Source organism: Protomyctophum bolini (assembly GCF_963924005.1).
Source record: "Protomyctophum bolini genome assembly, chromosome: 21".
Classification (NCBI taxonomy): Eukaryota; Metazoa; Chordata; class Actinopteri; order Myctophiformes; family Myctophidae; genus Protomyctophum; species Protomyctophum bolini.
Window position 1 is genome coordinate 26657874 of NC_137882.1, and position 14469 is coordinate 26672342.

A 14469-nucleotide genomic window follows, 5' to 3' on the forward strand; every position below is an offset into this window, starting at 1 on the left:
ATAACGTACATAACAGATTAATTTCAGTGGAAAATTAAATAATACACTCGTGGATATATTTTGAACGTGTGTTTTTTTTAAGCATAGTAACAAACTGATCCCCCCAAAAAAGCTCCTTTTGAAGGATAAAAAATATCTATAAAAAAAAGGCAAAATTTACAAACGGCCGTTAAAAGGCAATAAATTAGCAATCTCAATAAAAAAATAAAATATACTAGCTTTTGATTTCGCACTGAAGTGTAATCATGAACCAGTCTCCCATAAATCATATACTCTTATTTCATACAATTTTTTCCCAACATTCATTTCAAGTTATACAAACCACTAGGCAAATGGAAGTAATAAATAAATACCGTTGATATAGTTTATCAAAAAGTCAAAATCAGCAGAAGTAGTACCGGTCACCAAAAACAAAATAAAGAGTATAGTTCCCATCCCGAGCAGCGTTCTGTGCAATATTTGAATCTCATAAATAGTTGTGGAGTGTTTGAATCATATATATATAATCATCTGTCGGATGGAAACCTCATATGTCTGTTTTCAGGATTCTTTTTTTTTCAATGGCAAAAGTAGCAGATCTACAAGCTCAAACTGCGTCGCATCGTGCAGCATTTCAAGATTGTAGATCTGCTACGTTTGATGCTTCCGTAGGAGGCGCGTTCATTTACGGAAAAGTCTGAATATGTAGATAAGAGGTTTCTCGCCGCGACAGCAACAATATATATCTGAAGCATTAAATGAGCATTACATAATGTCTAACATAGGCTAATTCATTAAGGTTGTTTCCCAGAAACAAAAGAAAAACTGGCCCATTCATACTCCAGTTTCATCTTAACCCATTTTGGTGTTAGCATCATGTCGTGCTTTAGCAGATCTTTTGCTTTAGCAGATCTACAAGCTCATAGCGCGCCACCGAGTGGCGCGCTACGAGCTTGTTGGTTTGCTATTTTTGAAAAATCGACTGACTTTTTTTTCAAATCTGATCTCGGGTCAGAATGGGTTAATCAGACCAGTGTGTGTCCAGTGGAAACCTCGTATGAATCTGATCTCGGGTCAGAATGGGTTAAGGGCCCTCTCTGTCTGGGCTGCCCCCCGGAGCGAGTCTCTGGCTGTGAGTTCCGGTGGTGAGTAAAAACAGAGAGAGAGAGAGAAGGGCTGGGTTGGGGGAAGAACGCTTCACCAGCCGCTCAGTAAAACACGGAAAACCGGGAATAGGCCTTAAAACAAAACTCCACTTCCAGTGTGATTGACAAAGTGGAATGTCGACCCGTCCTCTCCCCAACGCTTGGTTCCAGTCCAGCTGTATATACCTCGTATATCCCCGTTGCATGTTGCGTGCCGTGGCGTACACACACACACACACACACACACACACATGCGTGCAGCGCTGCTCTTATTATGGGATCACACGTTGGCTCCTCCTCGCAGAGGCTCCGCCCCCTCAGCCTTCTCCCGCTGGTTTTCTCCGTTCCGCCGGCGCCTGATGCAGCACACGGCCACGCCCACCACCACGCCCACCAGCGCCAGGAGGAGAAGGATGCCGCCGGCTATCGCGCCCACAGAGTACTCTGGAAGACAGCGGAGAGCGGGTTATTTTCAAATCCTACTAAATAAATGCGCCACTTCTGTGTGTGTGTGTTGCACGTAACTTGAACCGTTCGCCCCACCGACTTCAACCTCGACACACGCGTTCGGCATAATACCGTTAACGGCATAATACCAGAAAGGCCTAATACCGTTGTCCAGACACACCACAAAAAGGCTCTTCTGGTCAGGCTCTAGGGCTGTCAGTGGACCTATAACAAGGCCACATCCCCTCACCTGTGACATTTCCAGCCTCTAGCTACCTCAGCCAATTGATTGCCCATGGCAACCCCACACCTTGCCAATGATTGATTACTTAACGAGTCCACTTTTCACAGTCAAGTTTCCACTCTTCGGAGCACAGGCAGATACAGAGATATCCATATACAGTATGGGCACAGATAGATAGTTAAAAGGGTGCTATGACAAGTTGACAAGGGTATTATTAGGTTCCCAAGTTGCGTCGTTCTCAAGTAGGCCGGTGGCTGAGGGGCGCGTACAGGTCTAGTCCTTTTTTTAAATTACGTTCTAGTACTCTGCAAGACGAGACGGACAGCGGAGAACGTGTTTTTTAAACCGGATGTCTTTTAACTGCTTTTTCAAATCGTTTTTAATTACTTCCCAGTAAATAAAGTTTTATTATTATTATCTAGGCAAGATAGATAATAATAATAATCAAACTTTTATTTGTTTAGCACCTTTCATGACATGACATGCAGCTCAGAGTGCTTTACAGAGCAATAGAGGGGGGGAAAGCAACATTAAAATAATAGCAGTAATGTGATACAGTGAGGACATGAATAACTTAAGGATTTTAAATGCTCAACTAAAATAGGGTTTGTGTGGATCCTTAAAGTCTTAAATATGGTCTTAATTTGTCTTTAATTATGACCAAATCTGACTGTAGGTATTACATTTGTAGATGTTTTTAAGACTCGTGGGAAATTGAAAGCCGTGTGTGTGTGTGTGTGTGTGTGTGTGTGTGTGTGTGTGTGTGTGTGTGTGTGTGTGTGTGTGTGTGTGTGTGTGTGTGTGTGTGTGTGTGTGTGTGTGTGTGTGTGAAAGTATGGATTAGACTGAAGAATGTGGTTGCACACATGCTGCTGACGAGTATAAACTTCACACACACACGAGTTCACAATCCACCAACCGCCCGCGCACAAGCTCAGGAACTATTGCTGAGTAGCAATTATATTCATTTATTCCAAACACAACTGTTGAGCCACTCATCTACGCCCCCGCTAAACTTCCTGTCGACCATTGAAAGAACTGCTGACCTCACTGTGATCCTGTGTGTGTGTGTGTGTGTGTGTGAGAGAGAGAGAGAGAGAGAGAGAGAGAGAGAGAGGGAGTGTGTGTGTGTGTGTGTGTGTGTGTGTGTGTGTGTGGTACTGTACTGTACTGTACTGTACTGTACTGTACGTGCGTGCCTGTGAAAGAACCGCCCCAATTAAAACTACAGTATCATATCGTTGCTGTCGGGGCCGAAACCTCTTATCTCCATATTTAAACTTTTTGTGTTCTTTCGGAAACGAATGCCATACTTATCAACGTATCGCACAAAAGCATCAACAGTACAGCAGATCCTTGCAAGCTTGGAATTCATCACTTCACGTTGCGTTTCGAGCTTGTAGATCTGCTCCTTTTTGTTGCTTTTTTAAATTTTGAAATCCTGAAAAGTAACCGTTTGGGACTTTATATGAGGTATTCCCGCACTCGACAGAGAGGCAATGTCTTATCACCGTCCTGGGACGAAATATTTGGGGCGAGGCAACGTTTTTCACCATGCAGAGCTTATCACAAAAGTGCTGAAAGTATCTCTGTCGCAACCTATAACCTCATTTCTCCATCCTCTCTCTCCCTCCTCGCACATAAACCCAGCACTGGTTATCGTCAGCACACACACACACACACACAGTAGGCTCCAGGTTTCCCTCCCTCCGCCCCCACTTTATTTTTGTAAAAGACTATTTATTTTATTTTAACACATTTTGGACTGAGTTTGATTAAAAAAAGGCTTCTAAATTCTAACATCTTTCTGAAAAACCTATGTTTCTATGTCAGTGGTGCTCAACCTTTTTCATGTCAAGGACCCCCAGAATTATCTCTATTGAGCCACGGACCCCCATCTCAAAATATGTATTGACCCCCCAGGAGCAAATATTTTAGTTAAAAATGTTCGCTCTGAAATATATATTCAATGATTTGCACCACATTTTAACGATTTTTCCTACAAGCTCGTAGCGTGCCACAGAGTGGCGCGCTATGAGCTTGTAGATCTGATATTTTTCAATGGCTAAATTATAACGATGTTTAAAAACACCAAAAGGGGATTTCGTCCAGAATGGGTTGAAGTCCTGAACAGGCTGTATGAAATATAAAGGCAGGGACGGCGTTCAAAATTCATGTTTCATCTGATGCTCTGATTTAAAGCAGAGATCCTACCACGTTTTGCTCGCCTCGGAGAGTGTAATAATGGTAATCTTGAGCGGTCTATTGTACGGTAATGTTCAGAAAGGGATCTTTGATATCAAATGTCAACGGAAGAGGTCCTACACACACTGTGTGGAACTTTCAGAAAACACCTTTTATTAACCTGCATAACCCATTCTGTGCGGGAACCCTGTTTTAACTAAGAATGATGTTATACTTTAGCTATTGAAAAATAGCAGATCTACAAGCTACAAACGTGTAGATCTGCTATTTTTTGAAAAATCGTGAAAATGCGGCACAAATCTTTGAATTATATTCTTTCAGATGACTTTTTTTCTCCTTTCTTTTTACGTCAGGCCTAAATGGGTGATTGTGACAGTCGGACGTCGAATGTCGTATATAGACGACTGTATCCTCTTACAGAAACAAGACGTCTTATATACATTCGGGGGCTGATGCAGTGAATAGATATTTGCTGACCGGTTGCAACGTCCATGCTGGGGGAATCCCTCTGTTCTTCCCTCTAAATACATTTCCTCTAAATAGCACAACATGGACTCTGACGAAACGAGCAACGCGGCGTCCACTTCCCCTTTAATGGAAACCCATGAGCTCTGCGTGATCCATGAGGGAATTACTGTGTACTGTAAGTGTATTTTATTTTCGTTATCGTTTATTCATTTATTGTACTATTGTATTTGTATTATTGTTCTGTTCTAAACTACTTTAAACCTGAAATCCCTGTGTTTGTAGCCTCGGAAACCCAGGCGTTTTTATTTCCAGGGAGAACTAAAAAAAGTCCGGGTCAGAGTCCACTTCAATTCGGCATAGAGTATAGCGCAAACGTCGATCACTCTCTGCTGATTCCTGATCGTCTGCACCTTTGTTAAATTGACGCACACGAGTACACACTCACTCCTCTCTCTCTCTCTGTCTCTCTAATGAATTAGTCTCATGTCGCGCAGCTGCGTCTAGATTCTCCCGGCGGATCCTTCCGGGAGCTGCCTATGACATAGAAAGCATAGGTGGACCCCCCAGGCTACTGTGTTTGTGGTCATGTCGGGTGAACAATTCCCAAAAGCTTCCCTAAAAACAATGAAAATGGTCTTACTTTCCAGGAAGGACGGGTTGTCCTTGTGGGTGCACTGGGGCCGGCTCTCGGCTCCCAGCTGCTTGTCGGCCCGGCGGCTGGGGATGTAGGCCTGCACCTGGAAGCAGTAGCTCTCCCCCCGGTCCAGACCCGTCAGCTCGATCTCGCTGGACTTGGAGATCTTCACTTTCTGCCAAAGGAGGACACACAGTTAGTTAGTTAGTTAGTTTATTTAGTTAGTTACTTTATTGACACAAATGTATAAAACATTGGGTCCAAACGATAATAAAAAACCCATGAATCAAAAACTTTAAAGGGTACAATACATTAAAATATACAATACACAATACAGAATCCCTTTACAACAGGAGCTTTCTATTGCTCCACAAGTGACAGGCAGGCATGTAGCATATGCAAAGTCTCACTGTTAGTGCCCACAAAGAGTGAGCTCAAATCAATAATACCCTCATGTCCATATTTCACTCTGATATCTTGTGTGAGGGGACACACCAGTATGTGCTGTTCGATTTGTATACCAGTCTCACATTGGCAAAACCGCTGTTCAGGTCCATTTCCACACACAACGGTTACACACTAAAAAAACAACTTGGCTTCAACCTGCAATGGCGTCCATAATTTGTCATTGAATTTCATGTCATTATCGATGGAAAATTAACAATAAAGGGAATTTAATGTTTGCGTTGTCACCGTTTGTTTTACATCACCATTACATCACCTAATCATAGCGACATGAGTTAGACTTTAATATATTAGCGCCCCTCACTTGGGTATAAAGTGTCCTACATCAAAAGATGCCCCAAGATGTCGGCGTTCTATTTCCATCTTCCATGTTGGGAAAAACAAAAGCCTTCCCTCCAGGAACAGGAAAAGAAACGTGGCTGCGCCCCGCACAGCTCTGTCTAAATGTTTACAAAATGTCCTTCCTTCTCTGTGTCTAGAAAGGAATCTCTGCCTGCTCGAGAGGAAGCATCTCTCTCCTTTCTCTGAATAACAATAATAATAATCCTACTAACTTAGACATAAACTAAGTAAGTACTCTTTGTTGCTGCCCTATGCGCCAGTCAGCGTAATGGGGGATACGTAAGTATAAAGTAAGTATAAAATAAATAAATGTCTAAGTACTCAAAGTCTCGTTATATAACGATGTTCTAATCCATACCGCATAACCGTCATGATTCTCAACCTTTTCAAATTCAAGGACGGCCCAAGTGGTAAAGATTTTCTTTTTCATTATCTCTGTAGCTGTCATCAAGATTAAAAGCTGCCTACAGAATTAAAAGTTAATTTGTATAAATAAGCAAAGTACATAAAGTTAATAAGTTCATAATATTTTTTGTTTCATGTCAATTTCATGTTTCTATGTGTTTCTCTACTTTGTTTCAATGTGTATTGAGGTGATTTATGTTTGATTGATTGACTAAGGTCACTTTAACCTCTGAGCAGCTGAAGCCTGAGCTGCTGATGAGCAAGGGTGGTTTCGATCACTGGTAATTAGCAGAGCAGGGCAGAGCCAGTTCATTCTGAGAAGAGAGCTTCAGCGTGCAACAGCTAAAGTGCATTGCTGCTGCCACATGTAGATCTGCTGTTTTGAGTTCATGATATGAGAGTCAATTGTACTGATACTGAGAAGATTTCCCCCGTTTATTCCCCCCAAAGTGGATGCGGCCAATGAGGTATATTTGTTACATTTGTGTTTGTTTATTGTAACCTGTGTTGTTCATGATTATTGTTCTCTATGAGAATATTGTACTGAATGTATATATTGTCTTTTATGTTTATTCAGTTCTCACGGCATTTGGCATACGCTACATAAATGTCTGTACAACAAAGAACGCCTTGTGACGTATCTATCTATCTACCGGAGGGGGCTATACGATCTCTGTCACCCCGCCAATCTCACCTGGCCGCTGCTGTGCGCTCTCCTGTAGGTGACCTTGTACTGGAGGTCGTCTGCGAAGACGTCCCGTATGGTCAGCGGCCGGCCGTCTCTGAACAGTGCCGTCTGCGGGTCGCTGACGTACAGCGTGACGTTCCGCCGGTCACCCTGCACGATCTTGAAGTCGCCCACGTCGCCGATGTCAGCTGGGTATAAACAAAGGGGGAATTAACGGAAGAGGTTGTGAGTATAAGATGCTGCTATACTGGTGTTGCACAAGCTGCTGTGATGCTGCCTAAAATGCTTAGTTTTAATTTCATTTTTCAATGAATCAATTGTTTTTGTGTTTTTGAATGCTTCGGTTGATATTGCGCTACAATTTTACATTTACAATCTAGGCATTTAGCAGGCTCTTAATCCAGAGCGATTTACAGTAAGCGAGAACAACACATGGTAATACATCAAATACATAGAAATAGTCATCAAGGATCATAATAACTAAGCAAGCGAAGAACCTAACATCAGTCTTAACAGTAGAATATCTGTACAATGAAACTATGATATAGTAGTATACACGATAGAATGCTATGTCTACATTGCATACTATCTAAATTACATAAGCTTAGCCTTTGCATATACGCCTGTGAGGTTGTCGAGGCTAGGGCAAGTGCTGTGGGCCAATGTTGAGTCTGAAGAGGTGAGTTTTCAGACTATGGCGGAAGATTGGGAGCGAGTCTGCAGTTCTGACTGCAATGGGAAGTTCATGTCATATAGGACTATGGAATGAACTTTACACTTCCACTTTACACTCTTATGCTGTTCCACTTCCAACGGGGACATCTTGTTGCCTTGTCTTGTCATGCGTTTGTTTCTGCTTGCTTTGTGTTTGTGCGCTCATCCACAATCTGGCTTTGAATCTCTTGTAATTCCACGCAGCAGCGAATGAGCGGTTGTGAAACAATGTCCCTGGAATGTCAATGTGTCCTGGCCTGGGTATTTTTAGGCGTGAGAGAGAGAATGAAGAATGCATGGCGCTGTGCCGTACGTCGTACGGGCACGTTTCGTGGTCCCAAGATGTGGCTGTGCGAGTGTGCAGTATCAATGTTTTTGCTAGCCTGGAACTCACCTATGCTTTTTATGGCATGATCCGGGGAGAAACTATGCGCAGCATGAGACTAATTACTTAGTGCCTGTGTATGTCAATTTTACAAAGGTGCAGACAATCAAAAATCAGCAGAGAGTGAGCAATGTTTGCGCTACTCTATGCCGAATTGAAGTGGACTCAGACCTTTTTTTTCTTCTCCCTGGAAATAAAAACGTCTGGGTTTCCGAGGCTACATTTTTGTGGGGGTGAGAGAGAGAGTGACACTCACTGTCTTTGTACGGGCAGAAGCGCGGCGAGCGGGTGTGCGGGAACTCGACGATGTCGGAGGTGACGCCCAGCGGGGGCTCCGACAGCACGTCGGCCGAATAAGAGGCCTTCACGTCGGTCAGGTCGCCGGTCAGGTCGCACTCCGTCTCCGTCGTGCGGATGCAGAACTTGTTCTTCTCGCGGTTCTGGCCGGCCCTGGAAAGGAACGAAGATCAAAGAGGACAATGTAAAAAGCTATTACGTGCCTATACATGCAAAAACCAGCTCAGTGGCCTTGTGGTTAGAGTGTCCGCCCTGAGACTGGGAGGTCGGGGTTCAATCCCCGGCCGGGTCATACCAAAGACTCTAAAAATGGGACCCAGTGCCTCCCTGCTTGACACTCAGCATCAAGGGTTGGATTGGGGGTAAATCCCTGCGACATACTAGCGTCATGTCCAGGGTGTGTACTTGCACATCAAGCTGCCTCACGCTACAGAAACAGGAGATAGGCTCCTGCCCTATGGGCCTCATGGCTCGGCAAGGCTACTTACTTATACATCCAAAAAAACGAAAACACATAAACTCATGAAAATATGCTTAGGGTTAGATTAAATCTGCACTATGTTAACTTTTCTCTTCTATCCCGGATTTGAACCCGGTCCAGAATTTTTTTTTACCATTGAGCTAATAGAGCCTGCCCTGCTTCCTTCGAAGGGATAAATTTAATCTTGACCGTCGGGTCAAAATGTGTGTCAGTGCCTGTGTCTAGGTGAGACGTGACCTTTGACACTAATCTAAATGTCTCGATGGAAGAGCAGGGAGAAAATAATAATAATAATAATCACCATGCCAATTGTATGAATTATTGTGCATTAACATACACAATAATTGTATGATCTAATGATCATGAGATCATACACACACATTGGACAAAATTACATTTTATTAATTAAAAAAGGTTAGGTAGTGCCGCTTTAAGTTAATGGACAAAGAGCTATGAAACAGTGCAATTAAGACAAACTGATGACGGCGGAGAACAAATAAATGGAGTCTGTACTGTACGGTAACTGGCTCCCAGTCAGTATAACTTATTAATGTTTAATTTTGTTCAAGTTAGGTGAAGCCCATAATTCCTCCTCTGTTGATTTGGTTCCTGTTAATATTTAGCCAGGATGGTAATAATGGACATGCTTAAACCCAGTAAAACCCAGAATGTATATTTGTGTCATTTTAGATTTTAACCACCACTATAGTTATAACCATTATTTTATTACTTTGCCTATTCAAAAATAGCAGATACCTACAGTATACAAGCTCATGTCATGTCACTGCGTGCAAATGAGCTTGTAGATATGCTATTTTTGGGTAAAAAAGATTACCCAGATCTTTGCACCCAGAGCAGCGCTGATTATATAGCACATTTTTCAGGATTTAGAAAGAAGATTATTTGTAGAATCTGGTCTCAAGTTTAAGGGCTATAATTGGAGTTGATGGTAACCTACAATCCATGACCTAAACTGGACATGCCAGTAAAAGCTTTTAGTTTTAGTGGATGATCAATATAAAGGGAGTCTCTCATCTCATCTCGTCTCCCTCTGCTCTCATCTTGAGGATGAATCGTCCCTCACAAGGTCACTACAGTAGGCCTACTGCCTGGGTGGGCTGAGCTATGGTCTGGCTGATGTGTGCACATAATATTTCATCTAAGACGGCAAACAAAATTAAATTGTAGATTGTTCACAATTACTCATGCTGATTCGATATGGTGGTGACTTAAAAAAAAAGTAGATTGTTCACAATTACTCATCCTAGGATGAGTTGAATCGGCTGATTCAATCTAAAATGACATCGATAATGGTGATTTAATAACTCACACAGAGAATTCCACCGTGTAGGAATATTCAGAGGAAGGTTTGGGTTCCCACGTTAGCCGCGTTTTGAAGTTGGTCGATTGCCAAGTGACATTCTGTGCCTTGGGAAACGAACCTGCAAAAACATGGAATTAAACGTCAGACAAAAAAATGCAACGAGAGGGAAGCTATTAGATCAAGAAATAGCTATAGGTCTACTGCAGATCTAAATCTAATTAAGCATATTTGCCACAGGCGCGTTGAATCAAGGATTATGTAGGCCTACAGTAGTACCAACATTATCTGGAAAATGCACACGACCTTCCTTTAAAAGGCAGACAAATAATAGGCTACCTTATTTCTCAATTATTGATAGAAAATATTAACAGTTTGCGGAATGGGTACAAAAACATGCTACGAGGGAAAAATCAGAAAAGGCACTATTACAGGTAAATAGGCCTATAATACTTCATTGTTTACAAACTTTACATAAGGGTCCCTTAAATCAACAACTCACCTGAAACTAAAGTTGTGAAGAAAAATGCATCGACAAAGAGTGCCAGAAAGGCCACCGTTAATACTCCACTTTTCGGCATTTTCTTTTTCTTTGGTATCTCCCTTTTTTTCTCTCTATGAAATGGAAGAAATCCTGCAAGGTGTTGGGCGCGTCTGGAATGATGCAGGTAGTATATAGTTTGGACACGATATCCCAAGCGCGCAGCAGCAGCTCCTGTTGCACTGGACAGAATATAAATGACCAGTGAAATTAATACAGCGCGTTATATGGCTCCTGATGTTCAGGAGAAAATAATTAATGCCCCGCGGATTCTAGTCTATACACGTTGTAGCGGATCCTCGACTAGATTGAACGCTCGGCTGTGATTTGAGTTGTTTCTGTTGCCTGAACTGAGCCTTTCTGATGCTCTGAGCTCTGAGCGTGTGAGTGCGAGTGAAAAGCGAACCGACTGCAGCCATATAACAGGATGTGTGCATCCATATAAGGACTGTCTGGGGGTGGGGCCGCCCTCTAAAAGTGGGACGGGCCAGACAGAAAAGTGATGAGCTCATAAAAAGAGCTACTGTTACTACTATGGTATGTGTAGCCTAGTATTCTGTTCCACTGTATTTACATGTCTCACATACGTCACCTGAATATCATTCGTGGTGACTTTTTTTTTTTTTTTTTTGCAATAACTATAGCTTACTAAAACCAGTGGTGGAAAAAGTCTAGTCTAATGGTTTTTCATCAAGTAAAAGTATCAACAGGCCTACTGCAATTTAGAAATGATCTTTTAGAAATTATTCTAAATGTAGACTAGGCCTACTTGAGTAAAAGTACTAACATATTATTGGCATAAAATGTACAAACGGTAGCCTATAGAAAGTAGCCTACTCATTATGCAGAATGTCTAGAATGGATAAAAAAATCTTCAGAAATTTGCCCTGCTAATTTTAAATGGCTTAATTGTATACAGTTAAGTATAGGGCTGAAGTGAGTAATTCAAATCCAACTCTACAAAATGGTAATATTATTGTAGTGGAGTAAAAAGTACAATATTTGCCTTAGATGTACTACTGTAGTGGGGTAGAAATAGGCTACTGAAAACTGGATATATTGTCAATTACTTCCATGAGAGGGGGGAGAGGTGACGGAGTTAGCTGTTAATTTTAGCAGACAGTTTGAGGGTCAAATGGAGTTAAGAGGTTTTGTCCAAAGCGCTTTTGAATACTTTCCATTGGTTCAATATTTTTAAGTGGTGCAAACCACTTCCTTAAGTGAGTGTGTGTGTGTGTGTGTGTGTGTGTGTGTGTGTGTGTGTGTGTGTGTGTGTGTGTGTGTGTGTGTGTGTGCGCCTGCCTGCCTGCCTGCCTGCCTGCCTGCCTGCCTGCCTGCCTGCCTGCCTGCCTGCCTGCCTGCCTGCCTGCCTGCCTGCCTGCCTGCCTGCCTGCCTGCCTGCCTGCCTGCCTGCCTGCCTGCCTGCCTGCCTGCCTGCCTGCCTGCCTGCCTGCCTGCCTGCCTGCCTGGGTAGGTATAGGTATGATCACGAAAACAGCATGGTTGTTTTTCACCACCTGTGCACAACCTAACACACCCACATATTAACTGTATATATGGTGATTTCAGGTGTGCCAGTACAGTACAGTACAGTAGAGGGACCCCCACACACAAAAAAAAATGGAGTTAGGTGGTTTTCCTCCCGACAGCAACGGGGGAAAAAAATGTACTTAAGTACAGTACTTGAGTATATATATAGTTATTAGTTACTTTCCCCAAGCCTGGGTTCCAGCCTGCATCGCTGTGTTCCGTGAGAACACATCGATTTCCACCACTGCCTACTTATTTTTGTATCATGATTGCATGCATACTTGTGAAAGGGAGACATGGCGGAAGATGACGAGACAGTATGTTGACAGATAGTGGAAACAATAGGGTCAGTACAGTAGCAGACAGACAGATAGACAGATAGACAGACAGAGGGGCCAAATTATCCAACATTACACAACTACAGTAAAATGACTAATACGGTAGTAAAAATAAATAACCCCCTTGGCTTCCATTGAATTAGTGATGCAAATAGCCTGCATCCTTAGACTACATTGAGAAAGGACGCAATCATGTCACGCTCCGCGGGGGATGCAATACTGTACTCGGTACTGTACTCTAAAGTCATTGAAATAGGACTCATAAATTGTATTTACATCACTGAATTATGATTATTAATGGTGATTAATTTACATGCCATTATGGTCTATTCATTATTTTCTTTTTCTTTTAGATTCTGTTCTAATAGAACTGATTGATTCATTTATTTCCCTTCCTTTTGTTATTCATCCAGGGGAGATAACTTTAAAGACTTGGAGAGACAAAAAAAATAAACTTTGGACAGTCAAATTCTCTGCACCAGATTATTGTCAATTGAAAACGGAATTGTTTAAAGTTTCAGTTTTATACAAAGACCTATAGCTGTGCTGACATTATGCTTAAGTTGCCCCAACACTTCCCAGGGGGTCCCTGGCAAAAGCAGTGAATGTAACATAACAATACTTTTAACCTCTTTATCCAATGTGGCTAAGTATATGCATTGCTATTCAAAAATAGCAGATCTACTATAGCAGGATTCAAAATGTTAGTGAAAATGTGAACTTTACTATAATGCTTGACCTATACCTCAGCTAGCTTTTCCAAAAGCAACACTCTTCTCTTATCCTCTCCCAAGAAAAATGTTTTGATATAACATGCCATTGTCTCCCCTAGAGAATACAGTATTTACGCGTGCCGGCCCTGTTGGCTCAGACACTTGGCAGCCACCATGGTGAGTGGGTGAGCAGCGCACTGTATACATTGGCATGTCAACCATCATTGGGGGGGAAAGGTACTACATTTCTTTACTTAACCCTAGAACACTAAACATTGTTTTTTTTTAGTCACACACCGTCTCTAAACTCGGGTATCTTTTACAGCAATACAACTTACGGCAACTTGAGCTACTCTTCTTTAATATTTTGTCATGACTTTTCACAAAAAAAATTAAAAATAAATAAAACGAAAGATGGATATCATCATAGGGGGTCAAAATCTGTGAATATTACAGAGTCACTAGTAAACTAAAGCCTTCAAATAATTACTCCTAATTAAGTTCTACTCCACTACATCTGAGATGACGGTGTCATAGTAGAGAGAGTGAGTGAGTGAGCGTGCTCCATTGGCATGGCATGTGGTGCATTGGCTGACCACAGCAGCACACACACACCACATTTAGGCCTTTCTAACTGACTGAGTGATGTAATGCTGCCGCTCGCAAATACCTCGTAGTAATAGTCCGTCCCCCCCCAACGACACATCTGGAGAAGCTGACTCACACATTCTGCTAACTTCATTTAGGAGTCCGACAGTCAGTCCCCCCGATGTGTGTGGTGTGCGTCTCAGTCAGTACGTGCCATTGAAGTGCATACTTCTACACATTGAATGAGCTAACTGTCTATAAATAGGCTGCCATTCTATATCCGAGCAGCGTGTCCACATATATATATACACATGAATACAATGACTATACTGTGTGTGACGTATAAGTTAAAGGACCACTTCACCACTTTTCAACCTATCTTCATATAATAGGTCCTCACTAATAATCATGAAAAAATTGGCACGATTTTCTACTCGGTCTGTGTCTCATAGGAGGGCTGTGGGCAGTTCAGAAAATGTCCTCCAGTGACCTCATTGATGGGGAATACAAGCTAATAGAAACTGCAGGCTTTCTAGTCC

General features: G+C 42.2%; 1 protein-coding gene across 1 annotated transcript; it reads right to left on the reverse strand.

Annotated features, from left to right (window-relative positions):
* Positions 1–1192: 1192 nt before the first annotated feature.
* f3a (coagulation factor III, tissue factor a) lies at positions 1193–11132 on the reverse strand. Its single transcript, XM_080794246.1, has 6 exons — positions 10723–11132; positions 10230–10341; positions 8378–8571; positions 7029–7210; positions 5129–5297; positions 1193–1568 (listed from the first exon to the last, which is right to left on the reverse strand). The coding sequence occupies exons 1-6, from the start codon at positions 10799–10801 to the stop codon at positions 1405–1407; spliced, it is 900 nt and encodes a 299-aa protein (XP_080650372.1). The 5' UTR covers positions 10802–11132; the 3' UTR covers positions 1193–1404.
* Between the last annotated feature and the right edge of the window lie 3337 nt (positions 11133–14469).

Bases quoted from the DNA above. Each gene is read 5' to 3' on its own strand.
- f3a (XM_080794246.1), bottom strand. From the start codon at position 10,801: ATGCCGAAAAGTGGAGTATTAACGGTGGCCTTTCTGGCACTCTTTGTC. The intron at 10,342-10,722 runs GTGAGTTGTTGA...ATGTTTTTGCAG, and splicing joins CTTCACAACTTTAGTTTCAG to GTTCGTTTCCCAAGGCACAG. The intron at 5,298-7,028 runs GTGAGATTGGCG...CTCCTTTGGCAG, and splicing joins GAGCGCACAGCAGCGGCCAG to AAAGTGAAGATCTCCAAGTC.